The following is a 22,726-nucleotide window of genomic DNA, read 5'->3' as shown; positions in this document are numbered from 1 at the left end:
CCATCAGTGCCACTTGTCAGTGCCACCTCATCAGTGCCATCTCATCAGTGCCCATCAGTGCCACCCCATCAGCAGTTATCAGTGTCACCTATGAGTGCCCATCAGTGCCAATTGTCAGTGCCCATCAGTGTATATATATATATATATATAGCTGTTGAATAGTAAAGGTCTTAAGGGCCGTACACACGATCGGACTTTTTGACAACAAACATGCAAATGAGCTGTTTTGGAGCAACATCTGACCGTGTGTACGCTCCATCGGACAAACTTTTTCAGTTTCCATCGGACTTTTGTTGGCTGTGCGAACTGACAAACTTTCCAGCAACAAAAGTCCGATGGAGCAAAGTCCGATCGTGTGTACACAAAGCCATTGGACTTTTGTACAAACTACAGTACGCAGCCGCGAGAATGTTTCAAGCGCGATCGGATCGCGCTGGTTCTCGACAGCAGAGTACTGTACATCTCGCACTAGCTGCAATAGGAAAAAAACATTTTCCTAGTGCGGCGGGGGCGCGAGAGGCAATTCCCCTCTGGGGAATACCAAGCCCTTCGGTCTGGTATGGATATTAAGAGGAACCCCCTACGCCCAAGGATCCCCCCCAAATCCATACCATACCCTTATCCGAGCACGCAGCCCGGCCGGTCAGGAAAGAGGGTGGGGACGAGCGAGCGCCCCCCCCCCCCTCCTGAGCCGTACCAGGCCGCATGCCCTCAACATGGGGGGGTGCTTTGGGGGAAGGGGGCGCCCTGCGGGCCCCCCACCCCAAAGCACCTTGTGCCCATGTTGATGAGGACAAGGGCCTCTTCCCGACAACCCTGGCCGTTGGTTGTCGGGGTCTGCGGGCGGGGCGCTTATCGGAATCCGGGAGCCCCCTTTAATAAGGGGGCCCCCAGATCCCGGCCCCCCACCCTATGTGAATGAGTATGGGGTACATGGTACCCCTACCCATTCACCTAGGGAAAAAAGTGTCAATAAAAACCACAGTACACAGATTTTTAAAGTAATTTATGAGACAGCTCCGGGGTCCTCTTCCGACGTCGGGGGTCCTCTTTTCACTTCAGGGGTCCTCTTCCGACTTCGGGGGTCTCTCCGGTGTCTTCTCCCGGTGTCCGCATCTTCTGCCGGCTCCACCGCTATCTTCGGGCGCTCTTTTGCCAGCGGTGGTCCGGACTTCTGGATCGTCTTCTTCCCTCTTCTCTTCCAGAGATGTTGACACGACGCTCTCTCCAGCCTGTGCGCTCCGCAACGGACTTATATAGGCGGTGACCCCGCCCCCCTATGACATCACAGTCCCGGGGCATGCTGGGACTGTGAGGTCATAAGGGGGGCGTGGTCATGTCATCCTATGATAAAATTTGGCCTGGAGTTCCCCCTCAAGATTCATACCAAACAGTGCCTGGCATTGGCGGGGATCCAAGTCGGATCCCCGCACCAGTGTCAACCCGGCTCGCAAGGTGTCAATCTCGCCAATAAAAGTGGTGAGATTGACACAATATCAGACAATACACAAGTTGACCAAAGGGTGGTGGTAAAGAGCTGAAAAACCACGTGATATGGTGAAAGTTGGCTGGAAAAGTCCTGTCGTCTGTATGCAAGACAAACTTCTGGCCAGCTCCATTTGTATGTGTATCGTGTGTATGGGGCTTAAGTTTGCACATATAGCTCTCACTCACAGGACACCCAGGGGGTGTAATACAGTTTGGACACCTCACCCTAATCACTTAAACCTAATCTAGACCATTAAATAGAGGAGTAAGCAGGATTACCCTTTTCGGTTTTTAAGATTGCATTTGGCAAACGACTGCCAGAGGGTATAATAATGTTTGTGTTTTTTTGTAATTTTAGACATAAATACTAGAAGAGAATTTATCTGTTTGTTTTTTTAACTATAACGGAACAGGGCCACGCCTACATTCTCCTTCATTATCATCCTATTGCACTCCACCTAGGTGGAGGAGTACTTGTAGAGGCAGCAGTTCCCTTTTATTATATTATATATATTTTTTGTCTTTTTTTCTTTTTTGGTTTTTCCTTGCGTGGGTTTTTTTCATATATTACTATAACAAAGATCAAGGACTTTGGGATTTTGAAGGTGCAAAAGTACAACGACAAAACTAGAAAAAATATACAATTTTATTTGAAAAGCATTAAAACCATTTAAAGCAGAGTCCCCCCCCCCCCCCCCAAAAAAAAAAAATTAATGTGCTTAAAAAAAAATAAAAAAAAAACATTTGTAAAACAAAAGTACAACGACAAAACTAGAAAAATATACAATTTTATTTGAAAAGCATTAAAAACATTTAAAGCAGAGTCCCCCCCCCCCAAAAAAAAAAAAAAAAAATTAATGTGCTTAAAAAAAATAAAAAAAAAACATTTGTAAAACAAAAGTACAACGACAAAACTAGAAAAATATACAATTTTATTTGAAAAGCATTAAAAACATTTAAAGCAGAGTTCCACCCCCCCCCCCCAAAAAAAAAAAAAAAAAAATGAATGTGCTTAAAAAAAAAAAAAAACATTTAGAGAAAAAATTTCTTTTTGCTCACCTCTAAATGCCTGTTGCTAGGGGGTCCCTCGTAGTCTGCCTCCTTCGGCGCCTGGGCTCCTGAAGTCCCTTCCTGCGGCGCAGGAAGGGAGATCGCCTCTCTCCCCTCCCTCTTGTCAATCATCTGGGACACGTGACCGGTCCCAGATGATTGCGGGGCCAGTGACGGTGCGCGGCTGGGGCATGCGCAGTGAGTTCACAGCCGGGCGCCCACAGTTAAAATGCCGGCGCCGCTGAGCAGAGGGGGGGGGGGGGGACGAGCGGGGCTTCGAGATCGAACAGCAAACCCGGGTCAATTTAATTACCTGTATGTTCAATGGGTAGGTCTGAAAGGATTATATAGGCTCCAGAGACATAGGGATGAATCAATTTGGATCAATTGGTTTAACCATAGAGATATATATATATATGGATAGATGTAGAGCTGCACGATTAATTGTTAAGAATCAAAATCGTGATCTTTTTCTCTTCTCGATCTTCAAAGCAGCATGTCATGATTCTTTCTAAGGGCCCTTTCAGACGTGCGAGTCCGTATCCAGCCATCCGCTTGCTCCGCGGGGGGGATCGCTCCGTTGATCCCCGCTGAGCCGACGGATGGAAAATAGGAGATCCATCCGTCTGGATTTTTCAGGAGCGGATTGGATTGGATGTCAGCGGACATGTCACCGCTGACATCCGGCGCTCCATAGAGATGCATGGGGCGACCGTTCAGATCCGCCTGAAAAAACTGACAGGCGGAACAAGTGCAGAGAGTTCTCACAGCTGGGAAAAAAAAATAAAAAATCCAGGCAGCTTGTCAAGTTTAGTGAAATAAGTAGAAACAAAGTATCTTTTCCTTCTTTTGTCAAAGGAAAGAACTCTGGAGTGTAAATGAAGGAAGTTTAACCATTTAAAGACCAAACCTTTTCTGACATTTGTTGATTACAAGTAAAAATCATTATTTTCTGCTAGAAAATTCCTTGAAACACCCAAACATGATATATATATATATATATATTTTTTAGCAGAGACACTAGAGAATAAAATGGCGGTTGTTGCAATATTTTATGTCACACCGTATTTGCACAGCGCCGCAGCGGTCTTTCAAATGCATTTTTTTTTTTTAAAGTACACTTTTAATGAATAATAATAAAAAAAAAAATAAACAGTAAAATTAGCCCAATTTTTTTGTATAATGTGAAAGATGTTACACTGTGAGAATCGTGATCTTTATTCTAAGCAAAAAAATCGTGATTCTCATTTTGGCCAAAATTGTGCAGCTCCAGATAGATGCCAAATGAATGGTCCATCTATGAGGAAGATAATAAATAATCAATATCACTAGGATAAAGATCGAACAATTAACAAAGATATGGCAGAGACACAGTGGCGGTGCGTCCATAAGGGCGCACGGGCGCCGCCACCCCTCTCTCCTGCCACCCCCCTTCATCACCAATAGATGAGTCATGCATTGCATGACTCTATGGCCGCTGCTGCCATCCCCTATTCAGGAGCCCGGCCTCTTTTCGGGCGCGGGGCGCCTGAATTACAGTGGGGGAGGGGGGGGGTGTTTTTTGAAGCATCTGATTAGAGCCATGGGCTCTAATAGGCATCAAAAAAGGTGACCTGCGAGCGCCCAGCTGTGTTAGAAAAGCAAGTGAATATTCGCTTTCCTAACACTAAACTGCCTCTCCGCCAATCAGGTGCTCGGATCTGTTACCCGTCACCTGATTGGCTGAAACGACAGGCGCTGTGATTGGACGCCAGGCGTCCAATCATAGCAGAGGACGGGAAGAGAGGCCAGGAGAAGACATCGAGGAGCTGTCCCACCGAGACAGGTGAGTGCAGACGGCGGGGGGCACAGTGGGCAGCGTTTGATATGGTACAGTGGCTGCATTTTTAATGGGGCACAGCGGACGATTCCATATGGCGAAAGAAAGAAATGTTCTAGGCAGCAGCCCAGGCGCCAGGACAAAACTTCCTTGGGTACGTCCAGCACTGACTTACAGCACCACCGACTCTGGGGGAAGGAGCACAGGGGGCACAGCATTGTCTGTATTGGGGGGAGTAGCAGATTTAGATACACTAACAAATTGAACCCAAGCTCCATCTCACACTTTATAATCAGTCGCAGTTTCCTTTTAGGGATGAAGGTTTCCCTGGATGATTTGCAGCCCAGGACACCACGTGTTCAGCACATTTATCACTGCCTGGAAAGGGGTGTGGCCGCGCAGCGGATAGGACTGCAGGGCGTGTGTGGGCGTGTCAGGTGGGTGAGCGGCGTCATCACGCACCTGGTAGTCAAGAGACACCGGGGCACACGGCGATGACGTCACGGAAACCACTCCCCCGTCTGACACGCCTCTCTAGTAACCCAAAGCCATCGTTCTGGTCCTTCATTTGCATTCTTCCTCCTGATTGGCCCAATGTGACAGCTGGTCCCTTCTCGGAGGGGTGACGCTCTGCGTTGGTGGGCGTTGTCTTGTTCCCGAGCAGTGATTGGCTCTTGGTGTCCCCGCCCCTGGTACTAAGCCGGCGAAGGTGAAGGTTATCTCTCAGTGTCCCCCGATCACTGATCACTATGGCGGCTTCTTCCATCTTCTCCTCCGTCCCTCAGGCACCGCCGGTCGCCGTCTTCAAACTCACCGCCGACTTCCGGGCGGACAGCGACTCCCGCAAGGTCAACCTGGGAGTGGGAGGTGAGTGCGGCCTACCGGGGGGACTACAACTCCCAGCATGAGAGGAGGAGGGGGGACTACAACTCCCAGCATGAGGAGGAGGGGGGGACTACAACTCCCAGCATGAGAGGAGGAGGGGGGGACTACAACTCCCAGCCTGAGGAGGAGGGGGGGACTACAACTCCCAGCCTGAGGAGGAGGGGGGGACTACAACTCCCAGCCTGAGGAGGAGGGGGGGACTACAACTCCCAGCCTGAGGAGGAGGGGGGGACTACAACTCCCAGCCTGAGAGGAGGAGGGGGGGACTACAACTCCCAGCCTGAGGGGGGGGACTACAACTCCCAGCCTGAGAGGAGGAGGGGGGGACTACAACTCCCAGCCTGAGAGGAGGAGGGGGGGACTACAACTCCCAGCCTGAGAGGAGGAGGGGGGGACTACAACTCCCAGCCTGAGAGGAGGAGGGGGGGACTACAACTCCCAGCCTGAGAGGAGGAGGGGGGGACTACAACTCCCAGCCTGAGAGGAGGAGGGGGGGCCTACAACTCCCAGCCTGAGAGGAGGAGGGGGGGCCTACAACTCCCAGCCTGAGAGGAGGAGGGGGGGACTACAACTCCCAGCCTGAGAGGAGGAGGGGGGGACTACAACTCCCAGCCTGAGAGGAGGAGGGGGGGGACTACAACTCCCAGCCTGAGAGGAGGAGGGGGGGACTACAACTCCCAGCCTGAGAGGAGGAGGGGGGGACTACAACTCCCAGCCTGAGAGGAGGAGGGGGGGACTACAACTCCCAGCCTGAGAGGAGGAGGGGGGGACTACAACTCCCAGCCTGAGAGGAGGAGGGGGGGACTACAACTCCCAGCCTGAGAGGAGGAGGGGGGGACTACAACTCCCAGCCTGAGAGGAGGAGGGGGGGACTACAACTCCCAGCCTGAGAGGAGGAGGGGGGGACTACAACTCCCAGCCTGAGAGGAGGAGGGGGGGACTACAACTCCCAGCCTGAGAGGAGGAGGGGGGGACTACAACTCCCAGCCTGAGAGGAGGAGGGGGGGACTACAACTCCCAGCCTGAGAGGAGGAGGGGGGGACTACAACTCCCAGCCTGAGAGGAGGAGGGGGGGACTACAACTCCCAGCCTGAGAGGAGGAGGGGGGGACTACAACTCCCAGCCTGAGAGGAGGAGGGGGGGGACTACAACTCCCAGCCTGAGAGGAGGAGGGGGGGGACTACAACTCCCAGCCTGAGAGGAGGAGGGGGGGGACTACAACTCCCAGCCTGAGAGGAGGAGGGGGGGGGACTACAACTCCCAGCCTGAGAGGAGGAGGGGGGGGGACTACAACTCCCAGCCTGAGAGGAGGAGGGGGGGGGACTACAACTCCCAGCCTGAGAGGAGGAGGGGGGGGGACTACAACTCCCAGCCTGAGAGGAGGAGGGGGGGGGACTACAACTCCCAGCCTGAGAGGAGGAGGGGGGGGGACTACAACTCCCAGCCTGAGAGGAGGAGGGGGGGGACTACAACTCCCAGCCTGAGAGGAGGAGGGGGGGGGACTACAACTCCCAGCCTGAGAGGAGGAGGGGGGGGGACTACAACTCCCAGCCTGAGAGGAGGAGGGGGGGGGACTACAACTCCCAGCCTGAGAGGAGGAGGGGGGGGGACTACAACTCCCAGCCTGAGAGGAGGAGGGGGGGGGACTACAACTCCCAGCCTGAGAGGAGGAGGGGGGGGGACTACAACTCCCAGCCTGAGAGGAGGAGGGGGGGGGACTACAACTCCCAGCCTGAGAGGAGGAGGGGGGGGGACTACAACTCCCAGCCTGAGAGGAGGAGGGGGGGGGACTACAACTCCCAGCCTGAGAGGAGGAGGGGGGGGGACTACAACTCCCAGCCTGAGAGGAGGAGGGGGGGGGACTACAACTCCCAGCCTGAGAGGAGGAGGGGGGGACTACAACTCCCAGCCTGAGAGGAGGAGGGGGGGACTACAACTCCCAGCCTGAGAGGAGGAGGGGGGGACTACAACTCCCAGCCTGAGAGGAGGAGGGGGGGACTACAACTCCCAGCCTGAGAGGAGGAGGGGGGGACTACAACTCCCAGCCTGAGAGGAGGAGGGGGGGACTACAACTCCCAGCCTGAGAGGAGGAGGGGGGGACTACAACTCCCAGCCTGAGAGGAGGAGGGGGGGACTACAACTCCCAGCCTGAGAGGAGGAGGGGGGGACTACAACTCCCAGCCGGAGAGGGGGAGGGGGGGACTACAACTCCGAGCCGGAGAGGGGGGGACTACAACTCCGAGCCGGAGAGGGGGGGACTACAACTCCGAGCCGGAGAGGGGGGGACTACAACTCCGAGCCGGAGAGGGGGGGACTACAACTCCGAGCCTGAGAGGAGGAGGGGGACTACAACTCCGAGCCTGAGAGGGGGGGACTACAACTCCGAGCCTGAGAGGAGGAGGGGGGGGACTACAACTCCGAGCCTGAGAGGGGGGGACTACAACTCCGAGCCTGAGAGGAGGAGGGGGGGGACTACAACTCCGAGCCGGAGAGGGGGGGACTACAACTCCGAGCCTGAGAGGAGGAGGGGGGGGACTACAACTCCGAGCCGGAGAGGAGGAGGAGGAGGAGGGGGGGACTACAACTCCGAGCCGGAGAGGAGGAGGAGGAGGAGGAGGAGGAGGAGGGGGGGACTACAACTCCCAGCCTGAGAGGAGGACTACAACTCCCAGCCTGAGAGGAGGAGGGGGGGACTACAACTCCCAGCCTGAGAGGAGGACTACAACTCCCAGCCTGAGAGGAGGACTACAACTCCCAGCCTGAGAGGAGGAGGGGGGGACTACAACTCCCAGCCTGAGAGGAGGACTACAACTCCCAGCCTGAGAGGGGGGGACTACAACTCCCAGCCTGAGAGGGGGGGACTACAACTCCCAGCCTGAGAGGGGGGGACTACAACTCCCAGCCTGAGAGGGGGGGACTACAACTCCCAGCCTGAGAGGGGGGGACTACAACTCCCAGCCTGAGAGGGGGGGACTACAACTCCCAGCCTGAGAGGGGGGGACTACAACTCCCAGCCTGAGAGGGGGGGACTACAACTCCCAGCCTGAGAGGGGGGGACTACAACTCCGAGCCGGAGAGGGGGGGACTACAACTCCGAGCCGGAGAGGGGGGGACTACAACTCCGAGCCGGAGAGGGGGGGACTACAACTCCGAGCCGGAGAGGGGGGGACTACAACTCCGAGCCGGAGAGGGGGGGACTACAACTCCGAGCCGGAGAGGGGGGGACTACAACTCCGAGCCGGAGAGGGGGGGACTACAACTCCGAGCCGGAGAGGGGGGGACTACAACTCCGAGCCGGAGAGGGGGGGACTACAACTCCGAGCCGGAGAGGGGGGGACTACAACTCCGAGCCGGAGAGGGGGGGACTACAACTCCGAGCCGGAGAGGGGGGGACTACAACTCCGAGCCGGAGAGGGGGGGACTACAACTCCGAGCCGGAGAGGAGGAGGGGGGGGGGGGACTACAACTCCGAGCCTGAGAGGAGGAGGGGGGGGGGGACTACAACTCCGAGCCGGAGAGGAGGAGGAGGAGGAGGGGGGGACTACAACTCCGAGCCGGAGAGGAGGAGGAGGAGGAGGGGGGGACTACAACTCCGAGCCGGAGAGGAGGAGGAGGAGGAGGGGGGGACTACAACTCCCAGCCGGAGAGGAGGAGGAGGAGGAGGGGGGGACTACAACTCCCAGCCGGAGAGGAGGAGGAGGAGGAGGAGGAGGGGGGACTACAACTCCGAGCCGGAGAGGAGGAGGAGGGGGGGGGACTACAACTCCGAGCCGGAGAGGAGGAGGAGGAGGGGGGACTACAACTCCCAGCCGGAGAGGAGGAGGAGGAGGGGGGGACTACAACTCCCAGCCGGAGAGGAGGAGGAGGAGGGGGGGGACTACAACTCCCAGCCGGAGAGGAGGAGGAGGGGGGGACTACAACTCCCAGCCGGAGAGGGGGGACTACAACTCCCAGCCGGAGAGGAGGAGGAGGGGGGGACTACAACTCCCAGCCGGAGAGGAGGAGGAGGGGGGGGACTACAACTCCCAGCCGGAGAGGAGGAGGGGGGGACTAAATGACCTATAAGAATTTTGGTGGGGTGGAATGTTTGGTGCAGATTTCTGTCCTCCAGGCTCAGCGCTGATCACCTGACATTGAATGTCCTCAGACAGAGGAATGTGTGAGCTGAGGAAGCACTTCATCCAGAATATGAGCAACAAAGCCAGACAGGGAGCAGATCCGGTATAGAGGACATCCTCCCTCTGTACACCCCCCTCCTCCCCCCCCCCCCCCCCCCCCCCAGGACAAGAGATCAAAGAGTGACATCTGCTCCACTACAAATATCCGACCCTTCTCTGACCCCACACTGTCCCCTCCACTTGTACTAATCATCTGTGATCTCCATGTGATTGTATAACCTACAGCCCGTCTGTTCACCGCTCACCATCCTCCACTAATAATTATACACTACTGTGCAAATGTTTTCAACAGGTGTGAAGAATTGCTGTAAAGTACGAATCATTTTACAAATATTTTAATCATTTTTATCAATTTACAAAATGCGTAATGAGCGAACAGAAGAAAAATCTAAATCCAATCAATATTTGGTGTGACTACCCTGTGGCATCAAACCAGCATCAGTTCTTGCACAAAGTCAGGGATTTTGTAGAATTGGATTAAGGTGTATGATTTACCAATTATACCAAGCAGGTGCTAATGATCATCAATTTCATATGTAGGTTGCAGCACAGTCATAAATAGAAACAGCTGTGTAGGAAGCTTAAGACTGGGTGAGGAACAGCCAAACTCTGCTACTAAGGGGAGGCTGTGGAAGACCATTTAATGTAAAAGGGTGTACACCATGGCAAGACTGAGCACAGACACAAGGGAGTTATACTGCGTCAGCAAGGTCTCTCCCAGGCAAAGATTTCACAGCAGACTGGGGGTTCAAGATGTGCTGTTCAATCCCTTTTGAAGAAGCACAAAGAAACGCTCAATGTTGAGGTGCGTAGGCGCAGCGGTCGGGGGAAGGTTGAGGTGCGTCGGCGCAGCGGTCTGGGGAAGGTTGAGGTGCGTAGGCGCAGCGGTCGGGGAAAGGTTGAGGAGCATAGGCGCAGCGGTCGGGGGAGGGTTGAGGAGCGTAGGCGCAGTGGTCGGGGGAGGGTTGAGGAGCGTAGGCGCAGTGGTCGGGGGAGGGTTGAGGAGCGTAGGCGCAGTGGTCTGGGGGAGGGTTGAGGAGCGTAGGCGCAGTGGTCTGGGGGAGGGTTGAGGAGCGTAGGCGCAGTGGTCTGGGGGAGGGTTGAGGAGCGTAGGCGCAGTGGTCTGGGGGAGGGTTGAGGAGCGTAGGCGCAGTGGTCTGGGGGAACGTTGAGGAGCGTAGGCGCAGTGGTCTGGGGGAACGTTGAGGAGCGTAGGCGCAGTGGTCTGGGGGAACGTTGAGGAGCGTAGGCGCAGTGGTCTGGGGGAACGTTGAGGAGCGTAGGCGCAGTGGTCTGGGGGAACGTTGAGGAGCGTAGGCGCAGTGGTCTGGCGTTTAATATGAAAGGGTGTACACCATGGCAAGACTGAGCACAAACACAAGGGAGTTATACTGCATCAGCAAGGTCTCTCCCAGGCAAAGATTTCACAGCAGACTGGGGGTTCAAGATGTGCTGTTCAATCCCTTTTGAAGAAGCACAAAGAAACGCTCAATGTTGAGGTGCGTCGGCGCAGCGGTCGGGGGAAGGTTGAGGTGCGTAGGCGCAGCGGTCGGGGAAAGGTTGAGGAGCATAGGCGCAGCGGTCGGGGGAGGGTTGAGGAGCGTAGGCGCAGTGGTCGGGGGAGGGTTGAGGAGCGTAGGCGCAGTGGTCGGGGGAGGGTTGAGGAGCGTAGGCGCAGTGGTCTGGGGGAGGGTTGAGGAGCGTAGGCGCAGTGGTCTGGGGGAACGTTGAGGAGCGTAGGCGCAGTGGTCTGGGGGAACGTTGAGGAGCGTAGGCGCAGTGGTCTGGGGGAACGTTGAGGAGCGTAGGCGCAGTGGTCTGGGGGAACGTTGAGGAGCGTAGGCGCAGTGGTCTGGGGGAACGTTGAGGAGCGTAGGCGCAGTGGTCTGGGGGAACGTTGAGGAGCGTAGGCGCAGTGGTCTGGGGGAACGTTGAGGAGCGTAGGCGCAGTGGTCTGGGGGAACGTTGAGGAGCGTAGGCGCAGTGGTCTGGCGTTTAATATGAAAGGGTGTACACCATGGCAAGACTGAGCACAAACACAAGGGAGTTATACTGCATCAGCAAGGTCTCTCCCAGGCAAAGATTTCACAGCAGACTGGGGGTTCAAGATGTGCTGTTCAATCCCTTTTGAAGAAGCACAAAGAAACGCTCAATGTTGAGGTGCGTAGGCGCAGCGGTCGGGGGAAGGTTGAGGTGCGTAGGCGCAGCGGTCGGGGGAAGGTTGAGGAGCGTAGGCGCAGTGGTCGGGGGAGGGTTGAGGAGCGTAGGCGCAGTGGTCGGGGGAGGGTTGAGGAGCGTAGGCGCAGTGGTCTGGGGGAGGGTTGAGGAGTGTAGGCGCAGTGGTCTGGGGGAACGTTGAGGAGCGTAGGCGCAGTGGTCGGGGGAGGGTTGAGGAGCGTAGGCGCAGTGGTCGGGGGAGGGTTGAGGAGCGTAGGCGCAGTGGTCTGGGGGAGGGTTGAGGAGCGTAGGCGCAGTGGTCTGGGGGAACGTTGAGGAGCGTAGGCGCAGTGGTCTGGGGGAACGTTGAGGAGCGTAGGCGCAGTGGTCTGGGGGAACGTTGAGGAGCGTAGGCGCAGTGGTCTGGGGACACGTTGAGGAGCGGAGGCGCGGTGGTCTGGGGGAACGTTGAGGAGCGTAGGCGCGGTGGTCTGCCAAGGAAACCTAATGCAGAAGATGAAAGGCACATTATGCTTAATTCCCTAACGCATCAGAAGATGTCTAGCATTGCCATCAGCACAGAACTGGTGGGACCCTAGTGCATCCATCTACTGTCTGAAAAAGCTTGGCCAGAAGTGGTCTTCATGGGGGGAAATGCCGGCAAAAAAGCCTCTGATGTGGAAAGGCTAAGTGACTCAACTATGTAGGTAAATATAGGAACTGGGGGACGGAAAAGGGGCAGCAGGTGCTCTGGACTGATGAGTCAAATTGTGAAATATTTGGCTGTAGCAGGGGACAGTTTGTTTGTGAATGGTATGGGGAGCGGTACAATGAGTGTCTGCAGCCAACTGTGAAGCATGGTGGAGGCTTCTTGCAAGTTTGGAGCTGCATTTCTGCAAATGGAGTTGGAGATTTGGTCAGGATCAATGATGTCTTTTAGAGCTGAGAAAGACAGGCAGGTACTTCTCCATAATGTCATACCATCAGGCAGGCGTGTGATTGGCCCTAAATTTTGTTCTGCAGCATAACAACCACCCCAAACATACCGCCTATGTCATTAAGAACTATCTTCAGTCTAAAAAAAAACAAGGAGTCCTGGAAGTGATGGTTTGTCCCTCACAGAGCCCTGATTTCATCTTCATGGAGTCTGTTTGGGATGATATGAGGAGACGGAAGGATTGGAGGCAGCCGACATCCACAGAAGATCTGTGCTTAGTCTTCCAAGATGTACAAGAGTTCCTTCAAAAACCGTGTGAAAGTCTACCTAGAAGAAGGCAAAGGGGGTCACCCCAAATATTGATTGGTTTCTGATTTCTCTATTTGAATCCCATTTTGTTCATTCATAAGAAATAAACTATTATCGATTTCTGAAAGCATTCCTCATTTATAGCATTCGCCAATAAAGATGACTATAAACGGCTCGTCCCCAAATGACCTAAATTGGCAAAAGATTTTAACGCAGTTTGAAATATATCACATTTGTAGATGTGAAAAATATACTTTTTATTCAAAAATATTATAAAATCATCATGTGAATAATAAAAACCTATATAATAGCTCTGACTAAGCCATACATGTAATCTCCCAAATTGGAATAACACATCCATCCAAGAGCATATTATTTATTTATTTCAGGTACTTATATAGCGCCGTCAATTTACGCAGCGCTTTACATATACATTGTACATTCACATCAGTCCCTACCCTCAAGGAGCTTACACTCTAAGGTCCCTAACTCACATTCATACATATACTAAGGACAATTTAGACAGAAGCCAATTAACCTACCAGCATGTCTTTGTAGTGTGGGAGGAAACCGCAGTACCCGGAGGAAACCCGCACAGGGAGAACATGCAAACTCCAGACAGGTAGTGCCATGGTTGGGATTCGAACTGATACTGCTAGGCAAGAGTGCTACCCACTACACCACCGTGCTGCCCTAATATCTTGTCGATCAAAAAAAAAAAATGCATCTTGCAGCCCCAATGCGTCTTAATCATTCCAATCCAAGATCGTTTTCAGGGGGACTTGAGAAGAGGGAGATCTCTGGGTATAGAACGTGCAAATACTTATCATGGGATCTTCTGCACTATAAACAAAAATAGCCATACGTTTTATGTTCTTATACTTGCAAAACTTTCAACTCAGCAACACTTCATCATCAGAGCCAGTGGCGGCTGGTGCTCAAAATTTTTTTTGGGGGGGGCAAACAAACTGAAAAAATTCTGAAAAAAAGACCTATCAAACGCAGCCACTGTGCCCATCAATTGCCGTCACTGTGCCCCATCAAATGCTGCCACTATGCCCGCCGTCTGCACTTGCCCTGTCTCGGTGGGACAGCTCCTCAATGTCTTCTCCCATCCTCTCTTCCCATCCTTTATGATTGGACGCCTGATAGGCAACCAATCGCAGCGCCTGTCATTTCAGCCAATCAGGTGACGGGTAACAAATCCGAGCGCATGATTGGCGGAGATGCGGTTTAGTGTTAGGAATGCAAATATTCATTCGCTTTTCTAACACAGCTGAGAGACTTCAGCATGGCGCTCGCAGGTCACCTTTTTTGACGCCTATTGGAGCCTGAGGCTCTAAGGTGCTTCAAAAACACCCCCCCGCCCCTGTAATTCAGGCGTCCGAAAGGGGCCGGGTGCCTGAATAGGGGGCGGCAATACATAGATTCATGCAATGCATAAATCTATTTTTGATAGAGGGGGCTGTGCCCTTATGGACGCACCGCCACTGATCACAGCCACCTTAACCTACGGAAAAGTTTTACCCCCTCTTCCTGACGGCCATTTTTTTGTGATACGGCACTGCGATACTTTGAATGACAATTGCGTGGTCGTACGACATTGTACCCAAATCATTTTGTATTTTTATTTTTTTTCCCCCAAAAATTGCTTTCTTTTGGTTGTGTGCGCTCTCTGATTTGATTGATCCCATCACTAACATTAGAAAATTAAACCTAATGTTCTCAGAACACCATTTTTTTTTTTTTTTTTTGGAACAGATTGTCTTATGGTATGTGACAGATTGCAGCCTGTGGGGATAATTCCACCGGCTGAACCACCTCCTGACATGGAACGATCAGGTTAGGTGAGCTCTCTATGGTGAAGTGTTTCCTCAGGACACGTTGTGTAATAGAAATCAAGGCTGTGTGATAGGACTTTGTATCTGACGTAGTTTGGAGTTCTGCCAGTAATCCGTTATCTCTGATTGGCTGATATCGGCACAGTCCGGTCAGTGGTGAGGACATTCTGGAGAGCTACACCCAGTAGATGTTTTCTATTTCTAACCTTTTTCTGTCTGATGTTTGTCCAGCGTACCGTACGGATGACTCCCAGCCTTGGGTCCTGCCAGTGGTGAAGAAGGTGGAGCAGAAGATAGCCAGTGACCACTCGCTGAACCACGAGTACCTACCCATCCTCGGACTTCCAGAATTCCGCTCCAGCGCCTCCAGGATCGCTCTGGGAGAGGACAGCCCGGCCTTCAAGGACGAGAGGGTAACTTATTTTTATATTGCTATCCCTCATCCTTCTCCTACAGGTCATTACACTCTAAAACATTGGTAGACACCAGAGGTTGGCCACCCACCAAGTAAACCCGTATAACCTGCAGGGTGATGAAATGATGGGTGTTGTAATTCTCCAATTAATACTACTTGTTCCAACTGCTATAATCCCTGCTATAGACTGAGCAGTGTGTTCTTCAGCCTCAGTGCAAAATGAGCCCCACCATAGGAACAGAACCCTACGGGGATAGTAAGTTGCAGAAAGTACACTCTGATACCACGAGCTTCTTACAGTGCGAAAGAGAGGAGCTGGTGGCCCACCATGAACTCCTCCATCGGTGAACCTTTACTGGGACCTGCACTAGGCAAGGCCTTGTGAAGATCTATTGTTCCAAACAAGCATCAGTTATGAAGGAGTTCATGGTGGGCCACCAAACTCTTTTGCATTTATGGCTAGTTTGGGGTGAGGACCAACCTTTGCCAGGCTTTGCACCCATCCTACTAGGGGGTGATCCAGTGTTTTTTGCTTGCGTCTAGTAAAGGTTCTTTGCAGTATAAGCCAAGAAAGTCATTAAAACTCCGTAGTGTAAAACTCTTTGCAGTATAAGCCAAGAAAGTCATTAAAACATTTGCCGACCGCCTTACTGGAGAAAAGACTTCATTACTTTGACGGTAAATACCGGAGTTATGGCTGCAGCTGGACGCCATAACCCTGGTATTATTTTATTTTATTTTTTTTCCCTTCGGGCGCCCAAATTTCAGATAAAAGTAATCTACACGGCGATCACTTTTAGAAGTGGTGGGAGGGGTGCAAAATCAAGTGTATCCAGGTGCATATAAAAAAAAGTAACGATCTCAAGTGCTCCATCAGATTTAAAAAAAAAAAAAAAAAAAAAAAGGCTACCCTCTTGAATCACGCATAAGTGGCAAGTACATATGAAGCCGAATGTCTCGTCCGTAACCCGTAATGCTAACTGTCACATTTGCTTGTGTTCTCCACCAAACTGTCAAACCATCCAATGGCCGGGGTCATAATTGATCACATGTGCAGCACCATGGCAGTTGGAGATCCATATAGCAGATAAGATGGCAGCTTCCTTGGCTGAAAAGAAGAGGAGGGTTTAGTTTAGCTTTTAAGAGGCTGTCCAGCCTATTCCTAATTGCAGGAATACACGGTTCAAAAACTCGGCCGATCGCCGACCAACCAAACGGCGTTCCTTGGTTGAAATCATCGCCAACATTAACCAATCCAAAAAAAAAAATCTTTAAAAGAGCAATCGATCTCAAACGTAGTGTTGACGTCTCACGTACAAGTGGGGTCGTCGACTAGTTCCGCTCATGCCTGATCATGTTCAAGAGATGTTTTATGGACGACCTTCACGCCAACAAATAGAATATCCTTCGCTCGCAAACGATACAACACAATTTTCTCAAGTCATCTTCCAGGATGGCACACCTGAGAGATGAGAGGCTCCTCCCCACAGGAAACACAATCAATCAACAGCCGTTTTAAGTCCACACCCTTCCCCCTGATCCTCAGTTTTTGATTGTGTTTCTCCCTACACGGCGAAACTGTTTGTTTTTTTCCAAATGACCGAAGCCGGGGGCTGGTGGTCTCCCCCTGGGAGCCGGACCAAATGCCTGGGAAGCCTCTAGGTCTGGCGGGATATATTTATCCTTCCTGGGGGGTTCCCCTATCCTTTCCTCGGGGGGGGCAGCAGAAACTGGGAAAGCCCCCCTGAGAACTGAAGGCCCCTGGGTACAGTGGTGTCCCCAGAACTTCAGGGGCCTTTATCCTGTCTCTCCCCCCTGACCAATCAGGGGCCGTCGTTTCTTTCCAGGGGGATCGTATCCCCTGACTCCTGGGTCCCTGGTAGCTCGCGTGGGCTGCTGGGGAGGGCACCGCCTGAACGACCCGCGTTCTTACCCAGAAGGGAAGGCTGAGAGTCAGCAGGAGCAGGCGCCCACATCCTCCTTTTGAGGAGGCACCAGTTTACTATGGTGAATGTCTGCCTAAACCACCTCAGATGGGAATGAGGAACGTATGGCATTGCCCCCACCCCCCATGTGTATATACTGACTGGACAGTGCAGGACACAGCCTAACCTTGCAGCTCCCTAAAGGGACAGCAGTTGGGGGGGGGGCACTTTGGTGGCTATCCTCCTTGCGTGTGGACCATAAGGATGGAAAAGCAAGCCCGGTGGCTGTGGCAAAAGGGGAAGACGACAACGGTGAGTCAAAAATCCCCAATCCCAGCCAGATGGTTTCTGGGCATTTGAGATAATCTCCCCTGGGGTCTGGATTCAAATAGCCCAGAAGCTTTTGCTAAAGACACCAGCCACAGCTCCCTCCTACATCAGAGATGCTGTATGGTGGACAAGTGGTGCAGAGGAGCGAGTGTGCCTAAACCACCTCAGATGGGAAAGAGGTAGGTAAGGCATTTTTTCCCCTTCCACCTGTATTTACTGAGTGGTGCAGTGCAGGACCTGGGGTCTCCATAACAAAATAGCCCAGAAGCTACTGCTAAAAACCACCAGCCACCGCTTCCTCTTATAGCAGAGACACTGTGGTTATCACAACAGTAGGTTGCCAGCCTCTCCCTACATACCCGGTTGTGGTACATTAGTAGGGGTGAATACAGCAAAGTGGGTGACCTGGTAGAACAAAGAGTTCCTTACTGGCCAGGTATACCACTGAACAAATTATTAATGGTGCAATGGTTGAAGGATTCAGGAGTAAGCTCCCTTGCTCAGCAGGTGCACTAGGTTATCTGGCCCTATTAGCCCAGCTGCTAGGAATCTGCTTAAAGTTGCACCAAGATGCTTAAAAGCTGACCTAACTTTCAACAATGTGGCAGGGACCAAGCTTCTGTGTGGCACAGTAGGGGTTCCCTTGTGACAGATCCTCCTTTTGGGGGTTGCTTGCTATGGGTAACTTTTCATAAGCTCCAACCTCCCACTCCACTCTTACATTGTGGTTATATTTTAATGCAGGGGGTAAGAAAAACCTTTTTGTTGGTTTGGGCTACAGTCCACTCAGTGACAGATCTAAAAGCGATTTACCATAAATCGTTTTTCCTATATCCTTTGATTAAGGCTTTTCTGTGCAAACATATGCAAGAGCTAGATGGCTATATGATTGCTTCTTTAAGGGCTGCAGGTGGCTATTTACCTCCAGGCTAAATTGGTAACCACCCTTTTTAAAGGTCTTATATTGGTCTCTAGGGCTGGGCTCATTGAGACTTTAGTTACTGATCAGCCCCACCCGTGTATGAGCTGGCTAGTGTTTGCTCAATCTACGGAGGTAAGGTAGGACAACAGCTACTATAGTAAGGTGTCCAACCGTTTTAGGATTGGTTCCTTCACTGGTGGTGAAGGATTAGTATCTACAGCCCAGGCTATGCCTATGAAATAATTTGCCCCTGTTTGGTTATTTCATAAAGGGATACACCATGACTCCTTCTTGGCTGCTCACCAGTAGACCTCAGTAGTGAAGGTTTGTCCTTGCTGGGGTGTTTGGTGGCACAACTAAAGTACACACTGAGATTTGTGACATCTCTGCTGAAGCTTGTTGGGTGTCCTTTTATATCCTAAAGGTACTGCTTTGTTTGGCTACAGATCAGAAAATACAACAGGGAAGGTGGTCTGTACTTTCTGGTTTTGTGCCGCACGCCAGAAACGCACATCATTGAGTCTGGTGATGACATTTCTGCTCATAATTGTTATATTGCTGCACATCAGACCTACACAAGATTGGGGTCTGTCTGTGGGGTTTTTGTGTCCTGTATTACTGCCTTATTGGTTGCTTATCAGAAAGGCAGCAGGAAAGATTGATGGCAGGGGTAGTACATATACTGCCTTTGGTAATCGGTACAGCACCACAAGGTGGCGTCATGCTGATTCAGACAGGGCTATTAACGGCAATAGCTGCCGATTTTAGGCATGCGATTTTGACATGTTAAGTCGCATGCCAAATCACTTCAATATGGATGCGCTATCTCTATTCAGAACTGTTATATTATTGCACATCAGAGATATACACGACTGAGGTCTGTCTGTGGGTCCTGTATTACTGCCTTATTGGTTGCTTATCAGAAAGGCATCAGTGAAGATGGATGGTCCTGATTTTGTTGGAAAATACAAAATTGAACCTGTGCCAGGGGTAGTACACATACTGCCATTGGTAATCAGTGCAGCACCACAAAGTGGCCAGTGCTGATTCAGACAGTGCTATTAACGGCAATGGCTGCCAATTTTAGGCATGCGATTTGACATGTTGAGTCACATGCCAAATCACTTCAATATGGATGTGCTATCTCCTATTCAAGATTGTTGTTGCACATCAGACGCATACAAGATTGAAGGTTGTCTGTCCTTTATGTCTTTCATTTACTGCCTTATTGGCTGCATATCAGAAAGGACACAACAGTGAAGGTTGTTTGTCTTTTTCTGATTTGTTTTTGCTGCTCAGCAGGGAGACACATTGAGGGTGATGACATCTCTGCTCAGTATTGGTATATGCTACACATCAGACATACAGAAAGATTGAACATTGTTTGTGTCCTGTATGTCCTATATTGACTGCCTTATCGTCCGTATATCAGAAAGGCACAGCAGTAAGTGGTGTTTCTCATTGATCTTCCTTGCTGTTTCTTAGGTATACACAGTAGGGGGTTGTTGGCTGCACTCCTCCAGGGAGCCACAGCATTGGGGACCCCTTGTTTGTTCGACCCGAAAACTGCTTTTCCTGCGACCTGTGTAATCTTGAGGTCTGTGGTTCCGTAAGCAGGGACTGCTGGAGACGCTGCGACCTGGAGTTGCACAGTCACGAATGATACCCTTTGGAAGCCATAGTATATGACTTCTCATGCGTCTTGCAGTCCCAAGTGGCAGGTTGGGTCGCACGGGTGTGGGAACCCTAAGCTTATCTGTCCCTTCTGGTTCAGGTTTTGCAACGCAGCAGGAATACTCATTGTGGAGTTATTGCCTTATCTTGCAGTAGACCAGAAAGATCGCAGCTGTAAAGGCTGTCTGTTGTTTCTTTGTTTTTATGTTGCTGCACAGCAACTCAACATTGAAGCTTGTTGGTGCTTTCTGTTTCATATTGCCTTACCTTCTGGCACTTCAGAAAAACACAATGCTGTAGGTTGCTTGTGTTCTTTCTCTGTTGGTTCTATGTAACTGCACTACAGAACTGCATAACAGGAAGGATTGTCTTATAACTGTACTTGGTGGTTCGTCATAAATACGCAACATAGAAGTTTGGGTCTTTCTGTCTTCTCTTTATAGCCTTGTTTTGCTGTACATCAGTAAAACACCACTGTAAAAGGGGGTTCCCGTCCTTTCTGTATTTACCAGTTATGACCTAGCTAGCTGCACTTCAGAAATGCGCAGCATTTAAGGTGTGTTTGTGTCTTAATGCTTACATATTGGCCGCACATCAGAAAACCAGACTGTGAGGTTCAGATTTGGGTCTCTTCCCATATTTGATATTTTGGTTTAGCTAGTCACACTCAGATACACAACATTGATGTCTATGCTTGTGTCCTTTCTGTCTAAATCTATTGTGCTATGTCCACAATCTATGATTTTTTTTATTTGTGATATTAATAATACATGTATCACCTTTTTTGTATTTCAGCCTTCTCTTCCGTGAAAGGGCCAGGAGTTCTGGCTGCAAATGTCACATGTCAGAAAGCCTCGACCCCTTACATTCAGGGATGCCAGAGCCATTTCCTAGGGTTGAAGCCCAGTAGAGTTATGGGTCACTGGAGGAAGGCGATAATGAGTCGCCCTGTTTAGTAAGAACTTGGGAAGTTCGGTTCAGAGGAGTTTTATGGCCTGAAGATGAAGTATAAACATGTATACCCGACCAAATAGGTTACAGCTCGGTGCATGGCCTTCATTTTGCCCTTCTAGCAAAACTAGATGTAGCAATATGAGTGTTCTTCTTCTCCTGCTATAGATGATAGTCTCCTGAGTAGGCTCTCAGGCGTAAGTAAAACTATAGATTGGGCATGCCTTAAACCCAGGGATTAAGTTTTTGTTAATTTATTTCCCTTAAGTAGGTTTCCCTTCAGTCTTTGCTGACGTAAAGATAAAAATGAACAAAAAGGGGTTGTCTGTCAGGGGCCCCCCTTTTTTGGCAGTTTTATTTCCCTGGACAGGGTTGTGTTAAGACAGGCCCCCTTATGGATCAATGTAGTGTCCTTGTCTTAAAACACAGGTCTCCGATTTAATCTTTTTAGTGGTTCTAAACAGAACCTATAGGCAGAATAGGCCATTGTTGGTAGATGTGTGACAGGCAACATTGATAACCTACAAGTTTAACATGTTTTCTGATTCCATATTTAAGAGCCCACTCCACCTAGATCCTGCATCCGAAGCAGAGAAGGCAGGGACACCGGTGGAGTAGACCGGCAGATCAGCCGCATGATCCAGCTAAGATACCTTCATCAAGCATATGGAGTAAAGGTAAAGCTTACTGCAGAACCGAGGTTCGCCAAGAGGGTCTTGCAATGGTCCCACCCTAAGGTAGGCCTGAGGTACTTGATTATCCTCTCAGGTGTGCCGTCCTGGAAGATGACTTGAGAAAAGTACTAGTTACTTACCGGTAACTGTCTTTCTGGGAAATCTTCCAGGACGGCAGGCCTACTTCCCACCCGTTGGAGGAGGGAAAATTTTAGAACACTAGAAGGTGAGTGCCTATGAGGAATGATTTCCCTTGTGAACCAGGTTCAGGAGTTCCTTCTCTACAAACTGAGGATCAGGGGGAAGGGTGGGGACTTAAAACAGCTGTTGATTGATTGTGTTTCCTGTGGGGAGGAGCCTCTCATCTCTCAGGTGTGCCGTCCTGGAAGATTTCCCAGAAAGACAGTTACCGGTAAGTAACTAGTACTTTTTTTTTTCCTTATTTATTTGTTTTTTTTTTTTTCAATCGGTCTTTTTCGTTCACAATATCGATTTACTTGCTGGGCATCAATGAGTAGAAAATCAGTCGATCGTTCGCCCAATTTTCTTATCGTGTATTCCTGCCATTGCTAAGCCTTAACCTGCTCCCAACCACCCCCTTCTAAAGCCTATTCTATCTACCCTGTAAAAGGAAGACGTGGTTACTTACCTATTCTGTAAGTGATCCGGTCACATGATCTCTCCAGCAATGGCTTAGTGAAGAGGAGGGATTGCTGACAACTACTGGAGAGCCTACGTGGTGACGTCACCCATAGGCTTTACTATGGGGCCTCCATTGTTGACTGTCCCTCCTCTCCCCTGAAGCCAACACCAGTCTGGACTAGATTGCTGTCAGAATAGGTAAGAATATACATCTTTCCTTTACATGGTATATAGAATAGGTTTTTTTAAAGGGGGGGGGGGGGGGTTGGGTTGGCTAACGCTTAGGAGTTTTCACTTTAAGCTTGGGGACATTACCTGTTCAAAGTCGTCTTGCTGCCAGGTCCGCCCTCCTCCCCTTCATTGCTGTGACCTGTATGACGTCACTTGGGTCAGACTCTGTGTTCCCGGCTAGCATAGCTGGAAAGGGATGTATTGCGATGCAATGTGCATTGCAATGGATTTAGTGGAGCCCAGAGGAGATATTGGTTGGTCTTTTTAGACCTTGCGTGTCTCATTAAAGAGAACCTGT

The 22,726-nt window shown here is 51.1% G+C and overlaps 1 protein-coding gene across 1 annotated transcript in view; it reads left to right on the top strand.

Moving 5' to 3' along the window:
• The first annotated feature begins 5,018 nt into the window (after nt 1-5,018).
• Nucleotides 5,019-22,726, top strand: part of GOT1 (glutamic-oxaloacetic transaminase 1) — a 43,719-nt gene continuing 26,011 nt past the window's right edge. The window contains exons 1-2 of the mRNA XM_073595553.1: nt 5,019-5,224; nt 14,896-15,077. Of these exons, the coding sequence (XP_073451654.1) occupies nt 5,107-5,224; nt 14,896-15,077 (300 nt within the window). The 5' untranslated portion in view covers nt 5,019-5,106. The remainder of the gene's footprint in view (nt 5,225-14,895; nt 15,078-22,726) is intronic.

Source organism: Aquarana catesbeiana, linkage group LG08, assembly GCF_042186555.1.
Source record: "Aquarana catesbeiana isolate 2022-GZ linkage group LG08, ASM4218655v1, whole genome shotgun sequence".
Lineage (NCBI taxonomy): Eukaryota > Metazoa > Chordata > Amphibia > Anura > Ranidae > Aquarana > Aquarana catesbeiana.
The sequence above is the reverse complement of the archived record's forward strand: the minus strand, read 5'-3'. Positions and strand labels throughout refer to the sequence as shown.